The sequence below is a fragment of the Haliaeetus leucocephalus genome, unplaced genomic scaffold, assembly GCF_000737465.1.
Source record: "Haliaeetus leucocephalus isolate CR32 unplaced genomic scaffold, Haliaeetus_leucocephalus-4.0 Scaffold21, whole genome shotgun sequence".
Lineage (NCBI taxonomy): Eukaryota > Metazoa > Chordata > Aves > Accipitriformes > Accipitridae > Haliaeetus > Haliaeetus leucocephalus.
In genome coordinates this window covers 2,557,599-2,574,628 of record NW_010972457.1, presented here as the reverse complement: position 1 = coordinate 2,574,628, position 17,030 = coordinate 2,557,599, and the positions used below count along the sequence as shown (strand labels likewise).

At 35.0% G+C, this 17,030-nt stretch overlaps 1 protein-coding gene across 1 annotated transcript in view; it reads left to right on the top strand.

Moving 5' to 3' along the window:
- The window catches only part of LRBA (LPS-responsive vesicle trafficking, beach and anchor containing), a 431,397-nt gene that overhangs the window by 402,153 nt on the left and 12,214 nt on the right, over positions 1–17,030 (top strand). The window contains exons 54-55 of the mRNA XM_010576372.1: positions 552–554; positions 16,280–16,381. Coding sequence (XP_010574674.1) covers positions 552–554; positions 16,280–16,381 — 105 coding nt within the window. The remainder of the gene's footprint in view (positions 1–551; positions 555–16,279; positions 16,382–17,030) is intronic.

The window sequence follows — 17,030 nt, the reverse complement described above, 5'->3', positions numbered from 1 at the left end:
GGTCATTGTAATGAGATGTGTAATGGCCTGAGCAGGACACTTAGGTGAAAGGAGGAGAGACACGTGGGACGGATTAAAGAAGCAAGCTTAAAACTTTTTCGTTTAACACTTTGGTAGGGTGCTACGTGCCTAATGCTTGCTCTCACGTACTAGGCATTTTAATTGGTTCCAGTGCAAGAAACAGGGCTCATACCGTATAACCAAACTAATAAGTCAGAGTAACCCTGCTTCAGACTAATTCAGTTTTAACCCCTCCCCACCCAAACTCACCTTGCACTTGCCAAAGAATTTAATCTCTTCCATCTTGCACCGTTTCCCAGAAAATCCCAAATCTTTTTACGCATGAAGATTCTCTCTTTTAACTCATAATTTTCTACGGAAAACAATGAAATGCTATGACTGTTCAACCCTGCTGTGCCTGTATTATATAACAGGAAAGGTAGAAAGTGATCTGGTTATTGTGCCAGTTTCACTCCACACAAAAAATTAATTCCTGATGCCCAAAGCAAAGAAGGCAGCAGACATGCAGCTTGACAAAAAGCCTGAGTGAGCCAGTTCACAGGAGTAAGAGCCTTTCGAGACAGCTGGTGATGAGAGCTGTGATATGTGAATAGAGGAGTGCATCATAGCAAAACAGTGGTCCTGTTCTCCCTGTTCAGCCAAAAAAAAAAAAATGCTCTGAAGAGAAGAGGTGAGAAGCAGTATATTCTGTCTGTCTTCAGAAGTGTGTCTGTTAGGTTTTCTGCCATACACTTAAGGTCTTCTCTGACCCTGTTTAAATACTAGTAAAAACATACCTGCTGTCTGCAGAGGACAAAATGGACATCTGGAAAATAAGAAGTGTTGTTGTAGCTGGCATATACAGCAATTATAACTAGCATACTATTTCATATAATGTAAACAATATCTGACATCTTCCAAATTAATCAATTTGGTAAAGTTGTGTGTTCCATAATCAATCTGTTACTCAACTGGAGGTATTTGAAAAAAAATAGGTGGTTTGACTGAAATTACATCCCCTGAACTATTCTGAGGAAGCACAACTAATTAATATCAGAATGAATATCTGAATTTAACTTGCAAATTATTTGATGTTAACTGTGAAAACTATTCAAAAATTGCCCAAGATGCAGAAGTTCATTTCACACAGTTACTGAATCATCAAGCAGAGGATGGGAGCAAACCATCCCCATTATCCTTCCAACAGTCTGATTCAAGAAATGGGAGCTTTTCTGGGATGTGACTAGCAGAATTTTATGAGCATCTTTAAATAAATACAGCTTTGGTTGAGGGACAAAATCTCTGTGAACACTTTATACATATTTTGCAATCTATCAATTTAAAGAAAATGCAAACTCTGCACTATTTTTGCAGAGCTTGTAAACTTGGGAACTCCAAAAAGTCTTTTTGAGAAAGGAACTTAAGACAGTCAAGCAAGCTTGTAAATCCTAAAGAGCAAAACTGCCCTTTTGAGGAGGAAACCCTAAATATTTTATTGGTGTGAAGCAATGAACATTTGTAGGTGTCTCCTCATAGTGTTTTCAAGGCCTGCAAGTGCAGCCCATCTTTGCAGATTCCTAGGCCTGTCCTGAGAAGTTGTTCTTGTTGAGTATTTGCCGGGCTTGCCTGCTTTTTGAACAAGACCTTGAGGCTGTAGGCTCCTTTATGACCTTAACAGATCACATGCTGAGAATTTGTACCTAGTATGTAACTAGAATAGGTAGATTTTGTTACAGTCTGTTGACTGTCTTCTCAAATGCAAATTTCTAACGTATTGAATTTTGCAGTTTTCAAAGTTAATGCTAGGCTATTTTAACTACTGTTTAAAATCAAACAATAGCTACCTGGTAAGTCTCTTTGTTTGCAGTCCTATTAAACTTGTACTTTTAGGGCCATGCAATGGCTCCTATGTTTACTAGTTGCCATTATGTAGCTTTTTTTGGTGATACAGCATGCCTGGAAGCCTTTGTTATGAATTGGAATCTCATGGCACTGAACATAGGCCTAGACATGTGTGTAGTAAAAGACAGTTTCTGCTTCAAAGAGATGGTAATCTGGTGGGTTTAATTTTTCCCAGAAATAGCTTTCTACAGGCATCTCTGTTCAGTCAAATTTTTTTTTGAAAAGGCAAATAAAAAGAGCTGTTTCTGCTTAGTTCTGATTTTGTCAGAAATGGAAAGCACCAGCAGACTTGTTGGGTTTTGAGCCCTATTACTGCAACTGTAACTTCCATCCATTTGTGGGATGCTAGATGTTTGACTTGTCTGATGACTTTTTGTATTTGAAGCTTGTGATTTATTTTTACCTCAAAATATAGTTTATTCATGCTTTCAATGAGCACTATTCACTGGAATTTTAGATACTGTCAAAGTTGATACTTATTTCCTATTTTTTTTCTCTATTTAATTGTCTCTAATTTCCATCTGAAAATGACTTCACAGCAACATGCATCCAATGGCACTGTACCAAATCATGATGCCAGAGTAGTTTCAACAAAAATAATCTAAACCAGGAGCATTTCTTTCCTCCTTTCATAGTACGTGTTGCCTCTGATATACATCAATCAGCAGACTAGTATGATCAAGCTACACTAAATACTATCCCATTGGACACCCATTACTTCACCAGTTACATTTTATTTAGGCTCCTTTATCTGGTTTCATTACTTTAGGAAGCACAGAGCTCTTGATCTCTGGCTGCATATATTCATATTTTAGAATGGTACTTAACTCAAGCTGACAAGCCAGGTGGGCTATGGCATACGTGATAAATAAGTGTTTTGTTTGATACTCTTTATCAAGGACAATTTTCTGGCCAACTGGACTGTATGGAAAAATTCTTTACGTTTGTGGTTTAACAGAAGATATATGTTACTGAAATGTTCATTATTTACATTCTTTAATTTTTAACTTTTAAACTGACTTAAAGAAATTACACCTATGCAGTCTCACTGTTTAGTTTCTCCCTAATAACTCTTGAATGCATTGATCAATGTAAACCGAGTTTGATGAACTTAAATCTCAAAGATATGAAATTCCTACACGGGACACATCTGCTGGAAACTACTTCTATTCTTCACAAAACAGCTTGATTACATTTAGGTTAAGTCCTTTTTCCCTTCTCAAATTAAAACCTGAAATTCAAAAAATATTTCACCATGCTCTTTGATCAAATGTAGGGTTTTTTTCTTTCTAAACTAATTGTTTTTGAAAATGTAGAAGCATGGCAGTACTTCACTTTGGTGCACAGGCCCTTTCTGATGCAGAAATGTTTCTGTGGACAATTTCTGACTGAGCCGAGGAATAATTCAGAACAGAGCAGAGGATCTGAAATAGTTGTATCCTTTAGAATAGCTCTGAGCCATTTTGAGCTCACATTAATTAGCATAATTTACTGTGGAGATGTAAAGTCACTTTGGATAGCGTAAGGGGCTTTTATTTTTCTCTCCTTGGCATGTGGCTTGCTTTGGGGAGGTGGAGGAGGTAGGAGGGAGAGGATGTAACCCTCCCCTTGTACCCCTTGAAGCCCATGTGTGATCTGTATCACAGGGTTGGCTTTTGCATATTTAGAGGCTCCGATCTAATAGCAAGGCACCACTTGGGGACATGACATTATGCTTCAAGACTTGCGTTCCTGAATAGGGTGGTAGAATGTGTAGAGGTTACTGCGAGAGGGCAGCGTACTTGCAGAAAGATGCCATGTTTTGCACTTGCCCAGCCTAATGCGATGGAGGTGGAGGGGAGGCGAGAAGTGGGGGGTGAGGGGAGGAACTGTGTGTGATGGCTGGAGAAAAGAGATGAGAGAATTCATTTGCATACAAATGGTGTGCATCACTTTCAGATCCCACTCTCGCTTTGAAGCTCAAGTGGCAACTCTTAGTCTTTGGACATTTCCTAGGTTGAGGGATTGCATTTTACTTTGTAATCACAGCACCATAGGAAACAGAGCGGGCAGGAGCTTTGGTCACCTGATCCATTCTCTTTTCCCAAAGAAGGCTTAACTACACCAAAACCAATCTTGACTAAAGTTTGTCCAACCTTATGTTAAAAACTTCGGCAAATATATTTTTGGGCCTTAGAAGCCCTATCATTAGCAGTCTTTTCCCAGTGTTCAGCCTAGTATCCAGTTCTTTTTTGCAGCAGTTGCATTCTATCACTTCTTATATATTTATTCTTTTTGTAGAGAACAGATTATTTATTTTCTCCTTGCAACAACTTCCAGTTATTTGGATTACTGTGACCTGCAGTTCTTTGCTTCCAGATTTAAAAACCCAATTCTTTCTGTCTTTTGCCATAAGTTATGGGGTTTTTGACCTTTGATTTTTTTTTTTATGTGTTCCTCTCTTCTTCAGTTGTCTGTCTTCCTCAAAGTAGACTCAGCAATGCAGTTGAAGCCTTTCCAGTAATAAGTAGAAAACAACCTGTTTTACAGACCAGTACTTTTCACATCCCCATGGGTATCTGTTTCAAAACAGCATGACAGTGTTAATTCTTTTAAGTGTATGAACCAATATAAATTTCAGTCTTTTCTGAAGAACCACCATCTACTCATTTGTTTCTCTTCCTCTGTGTAGTTTGACTGTGGAACCTTGTCTTTAAACATTCTGAATTGTATTCTTTTTAGACCGTTTCTCAAATTTGTCAAACTGCTTTTGAATTCTCATCCTGTCCTCCAGCAGACTTGCAGCAACTCATGTCTGCAAATGTAATTTGCAGTCTTACTCTATTAAACTGGTCATTAAAGAAAATAGATAGTACACAGTTCAGGAATGCCTGTCAATAGCTTTCTGAATATAGCTTTCCAACTGGCTTTTCATCTGATGTATAGTAGTATCTTCTAAATATGTGCTTCCCTATTTTCCTTAAGAAATTGCCCACGTGAAACAGTGCCAGACTCCTTACTAAAGTCAAAATACATGATGTCTCCCTGAACACAAGTCCTGTTACTCTGCCATTGCAAGAAAAAAAATTGCTTTAACATGATTCGTTCATAACAAATCCACATCAGCTGTTACTCATCTTCTTCTTTTCTTCTAGGAAATTGTGTGTGTGTGCGTGTATACGTAAATATAAAAGTTTTGCCAGTATTTTTTCTGTTTGTTGGGATTAAGCAGCCTATTCTTCAATTTCTAAGTTTTCCTTTCCTGCTTCTTAAACAACACAAGACTTTTCTTTAGTCTTGCAGAACCTCACCCAATATCTGTAAAACAACAGTTACACCTCTGGGATTACGTAGTTTTATTTTCACAGTATCCTTAAATCTGTATTATCAGGCCAATTGAGTTCCAAACATTTAACTCATTTAGGTAGTCTCTAATTGAGACAACAGTTCTCATTGCTGCTTTTACTTATGTTTGCTGCCTGACTGCAGTTGGCTTTAATAAAAAATTATTGAAAACTTTTAGTGAAATACTTTTAAATGTGTGGCATCATCTGTTGGTATTGCTTGCTCTTAATAACAGACCAACTCCTCATGAAAACATATTTTTGTGTTTCTAGAGTGACTGTTCTGTCATTGTTAGTTGCATTGCATCTATACTTGGCTATCCTGGGTTTGTCCCTGCTTGCTCATACCTTGCCTCTTACACGGGTTCAGAAGAATCTCACTTATTTTGATCTTTCTGCCCGACTTCCCTGTGTAACAGTCACTTGAGAACTTTCAGTTTTGCCAGCTGGTATCTTGTCTGTCTTATCTTTCTGCTGTATTGGAGCGGTTTTTGCTAGTATCCTTATTACCTTTTCCTTTCTTTCTCTGTAGACTTAACTTCCCATGAGATCTTACAGAACAGTGTTCTGTATCTATTGAAACCTGTCTTCCCAAAATACTTTGAAAATTATCTTGTTGTCCTTGTTCTTTCCCTTATAAAGCATATTGAACACTTTCATATCTTACGCACTTTCATCTAAGTTCCTTTCACCACCATGTTTTTGATGTTTTGCTATATTGGTTATAATGATATCTAGGTCATCTCTAGCTGTTGCTTATATATTAAAAATTGTCACCAAATTGCTTGCTATGCACATACTTGTATTCCTTTGCCAACAAATGTCTTTGTATTTGGAATATCCTATTTTCTCCAATCCTCCTTCTTAATGATCCCTATACCTACCAGGTAGAGGCCAATCAGAGAAGTGAATGTCAATCTACGTCTTCAATGTTTTTGGTTTTTTGCTGTAATTATTTTGTTTGGATGTACTTTCATGGAGGGGAGTTTTACAGTGGTGAATTTATTGTCTTAATATTGTTTATAAAATTGTTTGTGCTTATAAAATGGTAGGCATTTCCATAGTCAAGGTGAAGATAAAGCACTTTTCTGCTGTTCTTGTACTATATTCATAGAATATGAAAAGACTGTTCTGTTCTTTCAAAATGCCTATGGATTTGTTCATAATTATTTTTTAGTTTTCATATTTTGAAAAACAAAAAGATATCTAATTTAGAAATTGGATTTGCTTAATGAAATTAAGGCTTAACCAATAAAAGTATTCAGTACTAATGAAATGTACAGTCTGTGTATAACTGTATTACTACTACTAATACTAATGTGGTCTCTTCTGAGTTATTGCATTGATCTTCCACACATACGTGAATAAAACAAATTATATTACCTCCTTTATGTTAGCTCATAAAACTAGAAAATGTTACTTTCTGTATGTATCACATTTGCATCCTGAGGATTATGGGGGTGCTTTCATTGCGTAGTTTTATATTTTTAGAGGGTACTATATTCAGGTTTTCTGAAGTGTGTTAGAGAAATTAAATGCTCTTAGTAGTGTAGCTGTGTAGCAGGGCACGTGTGAATGAAGCATGTGATTTCGTACTTTAGCAAAACAATTACTCTATTTAACTGAGATTTAATTGAGAGGATTCATTGAACGCCTTTACTATTGCTAACATGTAGAATATCTTCTTCAAATACAAATTTTTAAAATACATAATTTTTTCAATTTCTAAAATATGAAATCTCCCAAAGGATTCAAAATTTAATCACCAGTTTCCTGTCTTGCCGAAGAACAGTCTAGCTGCTATCCAAGCTACTTTTAAAAAACCCTGTATTTTGTTTGTTTGATTTTTTTTTATAGCTATAATTCCGAAATAAGTATTTGAATACCTGAAAGACTTTTTATCAATTAACATTATTATTAAATTAAAGCTATGGTCTTGAGACTAGAGAAATCATTATTTTTAATTGTATTAGTAATCATAGCAAAAGATAAAACATTTGTATTTCATCAACTGCTACGCACATTCTTCAGTTTGAAAATATAACATTTTTATAAGTGAGTGCTTGATAATTAATTGAAGTGGATAATGTATTTGATTAAAACTTTGAAAATATGACCTGATGAGCATCTTTGTGTTGGTTGATTAAAGTATAATGTCATAGGTAAAAATTTCTGTGTATTTAGACACACTGATCCTTTAAACCTGAATTCTATGAAGATTTGCGTACGTGCTTGCCTCTGTACACACTGATTTCAAGCAGGTTATATGTCTGCTGTTAACTTAGTAGCAAAAGACCCTCTGTGCCTTCTTCCCGCATCCTTATCCTCATCTTGAATTAATCTGCATCTTGGTTCCCAAGTTTCTGCATGATCTTGACTTTTATCTTCAGTTTCAAAACCAATGATAATAGAGAAGATAAGGTTCCACATTTCTAAAGAACATTTATAGGATAAATATTTATTTAGAATTTTAATGATTATTCCCCCCCCCCCGCCAAATACAATCTTGGAAGTAGTTTGCATAACAGCTTCTTTTCTTAAAAAATTAATTAGGAAGTAGTTGTAAAAATCTTATCTGTCCATGTTCCCTCTTGCATTTATCATGCTACGTAGTAGGGGTATCAAAATGTCCATGAATCAGTAATCATGTTAGTTAGTAATGGAGATTCTGCTATTATTGTTAATGTCTGTCAAGTGCTGGTCTACCGTAACAGCTAAAATTTGCAGAGCCTCCAAATACTAAAATATGTTTGGAATTGCTGCAGTTATTAAGGCGATAGATGCCGTTCACTGTAGTCAGTCTGTTAAAAGAGTGTTGCTCTGTGATAGTACAGCACTGAGAGTTTAAAAACAGTCTGCATGTGCTCCTTTCGGTGTTCAGTAGCACTTCTATTTTTTACCCCTGCACACATTATATTATTGTGTGAGTCCTTCTTCACAAAAAGCCAGTAAATAATTCAGTATTATTTTAACACTGTTTAACTGCAGACATAACAAATATTCTTTGTTTCTCAAAAATGGCTGGACAAGTAGCACACTATTGTATATAAAGAAAGAATCCTTTGGCACCATCTGCTGGCACTGAGTTGAAAGCTGATCTTGGGACTGACTCCAAAGCACTGCCTAGTAAAATATTTAAATTATATGTATTTTCACATATTTGGTGCAAAAAAAAATTGATTTCATTTGTAGTATAATTTTTTATCCTTTTTATTAAAGTTATAATGAGAAAATACAATGTGAATTTAAGGTTAACGTATGAACTGAAATCGAAATAGGTCAGGAGTGTTTTGTTAAGTGCGACTGTAAAAAGAGATGGAATACTTTTTTATTTTTTACTAGAGCTTTAGCAAGTGCAATATTAAATTTTTCTATTCCTCTTGTAAGTCAAATTCAGTAAAATTTATTTCATAGAGAAGACCCACAAAGCTTAGAAAAGTATCTGTAACATGTTTTGAAAAGGGTAGCAACCCCTAAATATTGTTCTACCTAACATTTATTGCAATATTTGATGTTAGTCTTGAAAGCCTCATGAAAGCTTAATGGACAGAGGGCCTGATGCTGTAAGTGGTCATACAATTCCCTGTATCTTCCTAGGGCACCGTTGTAGCCAGTGCAGCAAGTACTGAGACTATTTGCATTAATCTAGAACAGAGCCTTAAATTATACAGCTACAAAAGGTCACTGTCATTTCTTTTCTAAACTGTAACACTTTGATACCTCAAGGAGGTTGAGGCCTCATTCCTCCAAGTACTCTAGATATCACATATAAATGAAGGTTCTAGCCTCTGAATATTTAAACTGAAAGAAGATGAGGTATAACAGGTGGATAAATTCTGGTATATCTGGAAATCTGCAGTGACGCTGCCTAAGCAATATCATTTTATATTTATACAATGACAAGAAAGGCATGTCATAGATAGATATGAGGACATGGTCTGCATTGAAAAGAACTTGCAGTAGCATTCACTGATGCTTCAGAAAGCATTTAAATAGTCATAGTGATTTGGTACTGACGAGCATGTAAGTTTGTGTGCTATAAATATTTGTTTTGGCTAAAAGTATGTCCTATAGTGTTAAGTGCAGCATCTGGATCATCCTCGTTTTCAACTGGCTAAGGGAGATTGTGTTTCAGGATTTGTCAGAGTAGGTAATTGCAAATAACATTGTAGAGCAAGTTTTGAGGCACAATCCAGACGCAAGTGAAGGCAGTATGTATTTTGAGACTGGAAACAGAGAAAGAGTTTGGATGCTGCTTTTTTGGCAGTATACAGCTTCAGGTGTCACTAAAACTATATGCATGAAATTCTCCAGAAGGATAAGGATATTTAGTGCTTCATGATGTAATGCAGACCTTTGAGTTCCAGGAAAAACAATGCTATATTTACAACTTGTAACTAATAGTTGATGTGGTAAAAGGAATTATATTCATATGGTAAATGAATACAACCTTAATGTGCACCATATGCATAGTGGTGGGATGATGGACTAATATATCACATTTATTTACCTTGTTTGGTTGCTGGGAAAAATAACCATTCAGTTCAAAGTCTATACCATGTAAGACAAGAGAGTAATGCAGGAGAAATAATGGAATAAACTTACCAACTTAAATGTTGCAAAAATTATTTGGTCAATACAACAATCCTGACTCAGGTAGAAAATTATTTTGTAAATGTTTCTGGATCTAAATTCTATTAACACTAGCATCACAGAGATAAGCATTACTCCGCTGAGTGCAAGAATACCATATGTAATTAGAATTATGGTCTGTTTCATTGAAAAAGTATCTGTTTTAAAACAGTTACTTTTAAAAAAACAGCTAATTTATGTATGCTCTAAATTTGGAGTATGCCATCAGTATTCCCAGTTACATCGATATGAAAAGGTGGTAAGCATCTATCTAGTGCAATGCACTATTGGTGCATTGGTTTGAAATTAACTTTAAAGAAGCAATCAGATAGCTAAAGCACAGACTTTTATACGTGCTGTTATGGAACAGTATTATTTTGCAGTGATTTTTCTTATTTTAAACAAAGTTATTTTAATATAGTATTTTAACAGAAAAAAGAAACCCAACCTGCTGAATTGAGCTGAATTCTCATATGAAACCTCTCATCTCAGATTATTTTTTGCATGAGGTATGAAATACTATATAAATTTCAACTACTGGTCAGTTTTAGCATGTTGTAAGATGTCTTTTATCTTACAGCAATTCTGCAGTAGGTGCTATTTCTGACTGGAATAATTGCTTGATGGGTTTTTTTCCTTTTCTGTTGAGGTTTGTTGTTTTTTTTTTTCTTGGACTCACCAAGTAATGGAATAGTTGTAAGTATAAACCACAAGAGAGGAAGAAAATAGATTTTTTTTTTTAATTTTTTTTTTTTAGCATAAACAAAAAAAGCCCCTTCATAAAGCTGTTTTAGAACATTCTCAAACAAAAGTGACAGTGTTTTAAAACTTCAAAGCTGATATTTAAGTAGCAGTTTATGAAGTCGGGATGGTGCAAATATTAAAATATTAGTGTACGCTGACCCTGAATATTCACCTGCAGATACTTTTCAGGAGCTTCAAAAAGGTCTGTATTCAGTGGGAGGAGTCCTGCTGAATGACTTCCAGGACTTCTAGCAGATGAATCCCCAGTAAGGGTGAACTTGTTCCAGAAAGCTTCGCATTGCACATGGTGTAGGAATTAAGAGGCTGGCGATTACTGACTTCTGAATTGTAATATCCAATTCATGAAGGCCTGTTAAATCTTTTTCTTTACTGTGTTTATTTTGGAAATCATGGTGAACCCATTCTCTTGACACGATGTGTATGAAAAATCTCTTATTAGTACTGAATAAATGTTAGTCACTTGTTGCACAGTGTGACTGCGGGAAGGAGTGCAGTAAGGCTTTCCTGTGTTATATTTGCTGAAATGAATTCTACAAGATAAATCCAATTTTTTTTTCTTTACTGAAGAAACATAACAGCACTATATAGCATCTTCTGTGTTTTATGTTTTTAGATTTTGCTTCAGGATAGAATGATATGTTGTTCAAAGATATTGTTCCTTTTTCAGAAAATGTACGGTTGAAGTGGTTTTTGCGAAAACAAAACTTGCATCTAGGCATAAGGTTGTACTTTCTGTTGTAGAAAAAGTCTGAACAGATGGGAAGTAGTTTGAAAGAATTAGAGGAAGTGCTGATGGAGTGTCATGTGAAGAACCAGACAACAATGAAGTTCCTATATAATGTGGAAAGATTACATTGTTACATAAAAATGCATATTTACAAAGGAAAGATTATTCAAATTGTGTGGTATCACTTTAGTAAGATCTCATATCCATCAAAGAGCTAGCCTTTCTGCTCCAATGAAATGGGTTTTTAACCAGTTGGCTGTTATTTAAGTGTTCACTGTGTGTGATCTGTAAATAATGTTAATATACAGAGTTTATATAATATTTGACAGTCATCACTTTGATGTAATTAAACTCTGAAACTTGCTATATAATCAACATAGAAGCCTAGCAGCAAATTAGTTTTCTTGATTTACTTACATTTTGCTGAAAGCACTTTTGTCCAAATGTCATATATTCTGTAAGTGCATTTGTACTTCTCAAATTGATGTCAAACCTTTTATTGTTTTCCTCAATTTTTATCATGTGAAGCAACTTCAAAATTGTGAAATCTGTCAAACTATTTTTAGAAGACTTTTCTTATATATATAATTTGTTTTGGTTGATGTCTCTTTCTGAGAAAGTACTCGGTCACTTGTTTTTGCAAGAAGTAGGTAAAAAGATAGTTAGATTAACTGATGCTTCATTTAATTCAGATTTTATATTGACATAAAATCACATAATTAATTTGCCATTTAAAAGTGCCCTACAGCCTCTGCAATCATAGAATAATAATTTAGAAATGACTGTTTGGCTGTCTGTGACTTATCATAATTAACTGTCTTCTCAGCATAAAACATGAAAAGGAGCATACTCAAATACTTTATATTTTAATGTGTTGCATAATATTATCTCACCCAGAAATAGTAGGAAGAATATCTCGTGTATTTCATTGTAAGATAAGTTTTTCAATCTATCTCTAGTTTGATTTCTTTTTAGGGAGATACTTTTCTTTAAATAAGTTCCTACATTTGGCTCAGCTCTTACAGCTTAGTGCTGAAAGTGTAGAAAGTGGTCATTTTAGAACTTTACTGATGGATTTAAAATGTCATGATCCTGTTTTGTTTTGTAACATCACCAAAGCTGAAAAATAGCAGAGAAAGACCCAGCAATACAAACCAATTTCTTGTTAACCATGAAGGCATATCTTTTTCTGGATGTCATTAAACTAGAAGAAAGTTTCGACTTTGCTATAATCCTGCTGTTCCTTTTTAAACGTAGTTTCCAAACGCCTAACGTTTTTTCACTGAAATATCGCCATAAGCTGACATGATATCATGTGCTCTTCTTTTATCTTCTGAAGCCTGAATTTTATGATTTAAAATGTACTTTAGTCACTTAAGGAAGAGTGATATTTTATGCTATTTTCTGTGGGAAAACAGCTTTGCAGAAATTATTTACTTAAATGGAGGAGAGTTCTTTTGAAATAATTTGAATGATTACCGCAAAGGTAAAGTATTATGTCCATTACTGGAAAATAACTTTCTGTATACCTCCTGTGACTTAAATAAATCATTGATGACATTTGTTGCAAAGTGAGCGTGGTATTAAGATTCTTACAGCATTCAACTTCAAGTAGCAATCCAGCAATGTGTACACTAAGGATATTATTATGTACTATGCTCAGAAAAGCACATCTGTAAAACTGGTGTGTCTTGGTTATTAGTGCTAGGATTTGAACTATCTTTAATTTCATTTGACTTGTTCATCTTCCTTAAGAATCTCCATAAAGATGCACTGAGTATTCTTTTCAGTCCTTAGTTAGGGTTTGCATCAGTGGTCGTAAACCTGCTTAGCGGACAAAGACTCTTTTCCCTTTGAAGTCACTTCCCCAGCTTTTCAAAAGGTCTGCAAGCTGGTTCCCCTAAAACAATTTAGAGAAGTTTGAAGTGGTGCCCCTTAAACCAGCAACAAAATAAAATTTTCTCTTTGCATTATTGAAAACCATGACAATCTTCTGAAGCAATAACAGTTTAAAAGCTTTTAAAGAAATCTGTTCTGCTCTACGACCAGCTTTTAAGTTGACCCCATTATTTGGAAAATCAGAGGCTTGGAAACCCCTAAATACTTGACATTCTTATCAAAGGAGTCAGCCTGACTTTTCACAGGACTCCTCTTTTACAGTATTTATTCAAGTCCTAATTTCTTTAAAGATACTATTCAGATTTCTTCTATTTCTTTTTTGCAGTAAAGAGTTTCTTTAGAACAAATGTAATTTAGTAAACAGTCGATATAATTTATGAACACTGATCCTGCCACCTGTAGATTTATGCTCTATTATGTTTGAAGTCCAGTACCAATTCTAAAAAGACTGAGCATTACTTATGTAATTTTACCTTTCTGTGGACTGTGATAAACATATATGCTCAGTTTCTACTTCTTGTTTTAAGAATCTTGTCTCCTACATTTTACATATATAGTTACTGACAGCCTAAAGTAGGTGAAGCCTACAGTAATGTAGTTGCTGTAAGCAGTAAGTTTACTATAAGGATTTTGTTTATCTATGCCTCCTAATAATTCATTCAGACATTGCTTCTTACAGGTCCTTCTAACTCCAACATCTTATATTAATTATCTCTACTACAACATTGCACATTTAAAACTTCTCTGATTTCAAAAGTTTCATTAACATGTATAGTGTATAATAAGATTAATTCCTTGCTGATCTATGCAACTATGTGTTAAATGCCATTTCTGAAAGGAAAAGAAAGCAAAATAAAGCAATAAAACCAGAATTATAGAATTTTCCTAATGTAGGCAGCTCATTTAAAAGAAAACAAACTAACAAGAGCTTTAAATGCACAAAGCTGCCTCCTGTTTTATGGCTTGGGGACAACAGGGAGAAAGAATTGTGTCAACAAAATTAAATTGTTACTGGATAATAAGGCTGTTATGGTTGCTGTTACGTTTTCCCCTAGAGCTGCAAATTTGTGGCTTGTCTACACAATGTTCATTTATGAATCTTCGAAGGTTCCTGCCCCATGTTAGGTGAGGGAAGTTCAACAGAGCAAACTTTCTCTAAAAGGTTTGTGAGCATTTGTAGGATCAGCCACCCGAGAAGCACCTAGAGGTCATTAAGTCTACCCTTATGCTTCTAATTTGTTGGGAGTTTTTCCTTCGCTTCTGAACTGTCTGCCATACTTCCTGGGTTTGAGTGTGCTTTGCCAAACATTATATGAAACAAAAGCAATAGCTTTTAATGATTATTTATTAAGAGATTAGGGACAATTCAGCAAGTTGCTCCAACGCATTTTCAGATTTAAAATGTTGATAACATACATGTGTATGGGTGTGTGTGTATATTTACATGTATGTATTTAGTGTATATGTATATATCTAAGAAGAAACAGATTTATTTACTTTTCAAGATTTTGTATTGTGGATATAAATTATAGATTATAACAGTAACTGCAGAATAAATAAAATTTTGAAAGGTCAAAATCCTTGATTTGATACTTTGTCATAGATTATGACCTTTTCTAAAAAGCCATTTGAATGTGCCAGCTACACAGGCACTCTGGGAGGTGGTGCAAATGGTCTGAGTAAAAATGTAAAATACGGAGAGTAAGCCAAGCTTTTATTTATGCAAGCCCAGATCTACACTTCTTTTCCACAGAAGTCTCTCACTGTACACATGCAGGGTCTGGGTAGCTACCTGTTTTAGTGTATTTCCATAATTTCTAATAAGACCCAGTACCAGTATTGCTAGTACTGTTAAGGCTCTACAGGGACAAACTAATGACATTATGCTGGTTTTATCTTTTGAAAAGTTACAACCCCAAATGTAATTTGAATGATGCTACCGTAGTAACCAATGGAGTCAGTTGGCCCTATTACTACTGTGTCTCTTTGCAAAACCATCTCCTGTTTTTGCAGTAGAAAAAGTTTGATTTTACTACTGCTTTACTGCCTCGTTCATATCTCACATATCATCATTTATTGTGAAGTAAAACCACTCCCTGCTGCTTAAAAACTCATCTAATCCTTTTTGAAACTACATGATAACATTGCCCCAAATACATTCTTTAGAGTTTATATGCTTTGTAAAATGCTATGAATGAACTAATCATATGGTAGTACAGAAATAAGATTGTGATTTCCATGAAATGCTAGCATTCTTGAAGAGGGTGATCCAGCAAATGACCCGTGAGTGATGTTACAAAACTATTTAAAGAGCTTTATAGCATTTGCTTACCTTTTCTTTGTCTTGACCTGGAGAATAATTTTTTTTTCCCCTTTAAATGTGCCAGTTGTACAATTTCTTTTTATTTATGGTATCCATATATGTTTGATTACAAAGAGAATTTAAAAAAACCCCCAGTTTTATTTGTTCTTGTTGCAGGGAGATGTCTCATAGGACCAATGGTAATTAATGTTGGGTTTGGGTATTTTGATTTTCTGAACTCATCTGAAATTCCTATTGATTACGGTCCCAGCTCCACATCTTAAAAGGAACTAGACGTCAGGCTCAGGTTTCAACACTTACTAGGTTAAAATAAAATCGGACAATGGATGTTTTGCTTCATCTTTGGGCACTGTAGGTGTTTTCTCTCAGTACCTGTCATGGTGACACTTGTGTTTACTTATGCCTGTTATAGGAAAAGGTAGTAATTGACTTAAATATCTTCCTCCACCAAAAAAAAAAAAAAATGGAGAGGGAGACAGAGGGAGGGGAGAATGTGAATCTGTGTGCAGGCTGAATTCCTGTAGTATACTGCTGCTGTCCTATATAGATATGAGTACAGAACAACCATATGCAAACAGTAGCATAGAAGTGATTTGTAAGGAACATGAACTCAAAGAGCAAGGAAACTGAAGGTGCTTCAGTGTTTGAAAGCAGCAATTTTAGAAACAGATTGTAACCAAGGATTGCTGTTATTTTTTTTTATTGAAGGTGATTTTGCAACTCCTCGAGCTATTTTGACAGGACATGACTATGAGATCACCTGTGCTACCATTTGTGCTGAACTTGGCCTGGTAATAAGTGGTTCAAAAGGTAAGGTAGCTGTTGTCATTTCTTTCTGTTCATGAAGCTATAATCCTAATGCAAAAAGGAATATAGTCTCAGGTGGCAGAATTTATTAAGTTTATGGTAGCTTTATTTCTAACCTTTTTTTTAGTTGCTATGGAATTTGAAAACTCTTTTTAAACACGTTAAAATGGAGGATTATTCAGACATTTACAAGAAGCAGCAACCTCATCAGTTTCCCTATTATAGCTTACTGATCACTGTTTCTTTTTGTTTGTTTATCCAGTGTGTAACTGCATATAGCATACAGTTGGATACAGCTCTTCGCTGCCAGGACGGTGAAGAATATTTGTTATGCATAACTTCTCAGAAAGGGAAGCAAAAATTAGTTTCAGGAGAAAGAGAATGTGCTGTCTTGTTTGTTTGATGAAGGGTCTATATAAACTACCAACTAAATTTTATAGTGATTCTGTTCAGGCTCTTTGAGCTTAGCTACAAAGCCTGTAATATGCCCCATTTGTGTTCTCAAAGATTTGATTTTGGCAGGCAAATGATAAAGAATGGTGTTGATTCTATGGATATTGTTTATCATTTTCCTATTTGCTGGTCCACAATTATTTTTAAACTGGAAATTTCTTAGAATTAGGATCCTTCTGCTTTAGTGTTTCCAAAGTAC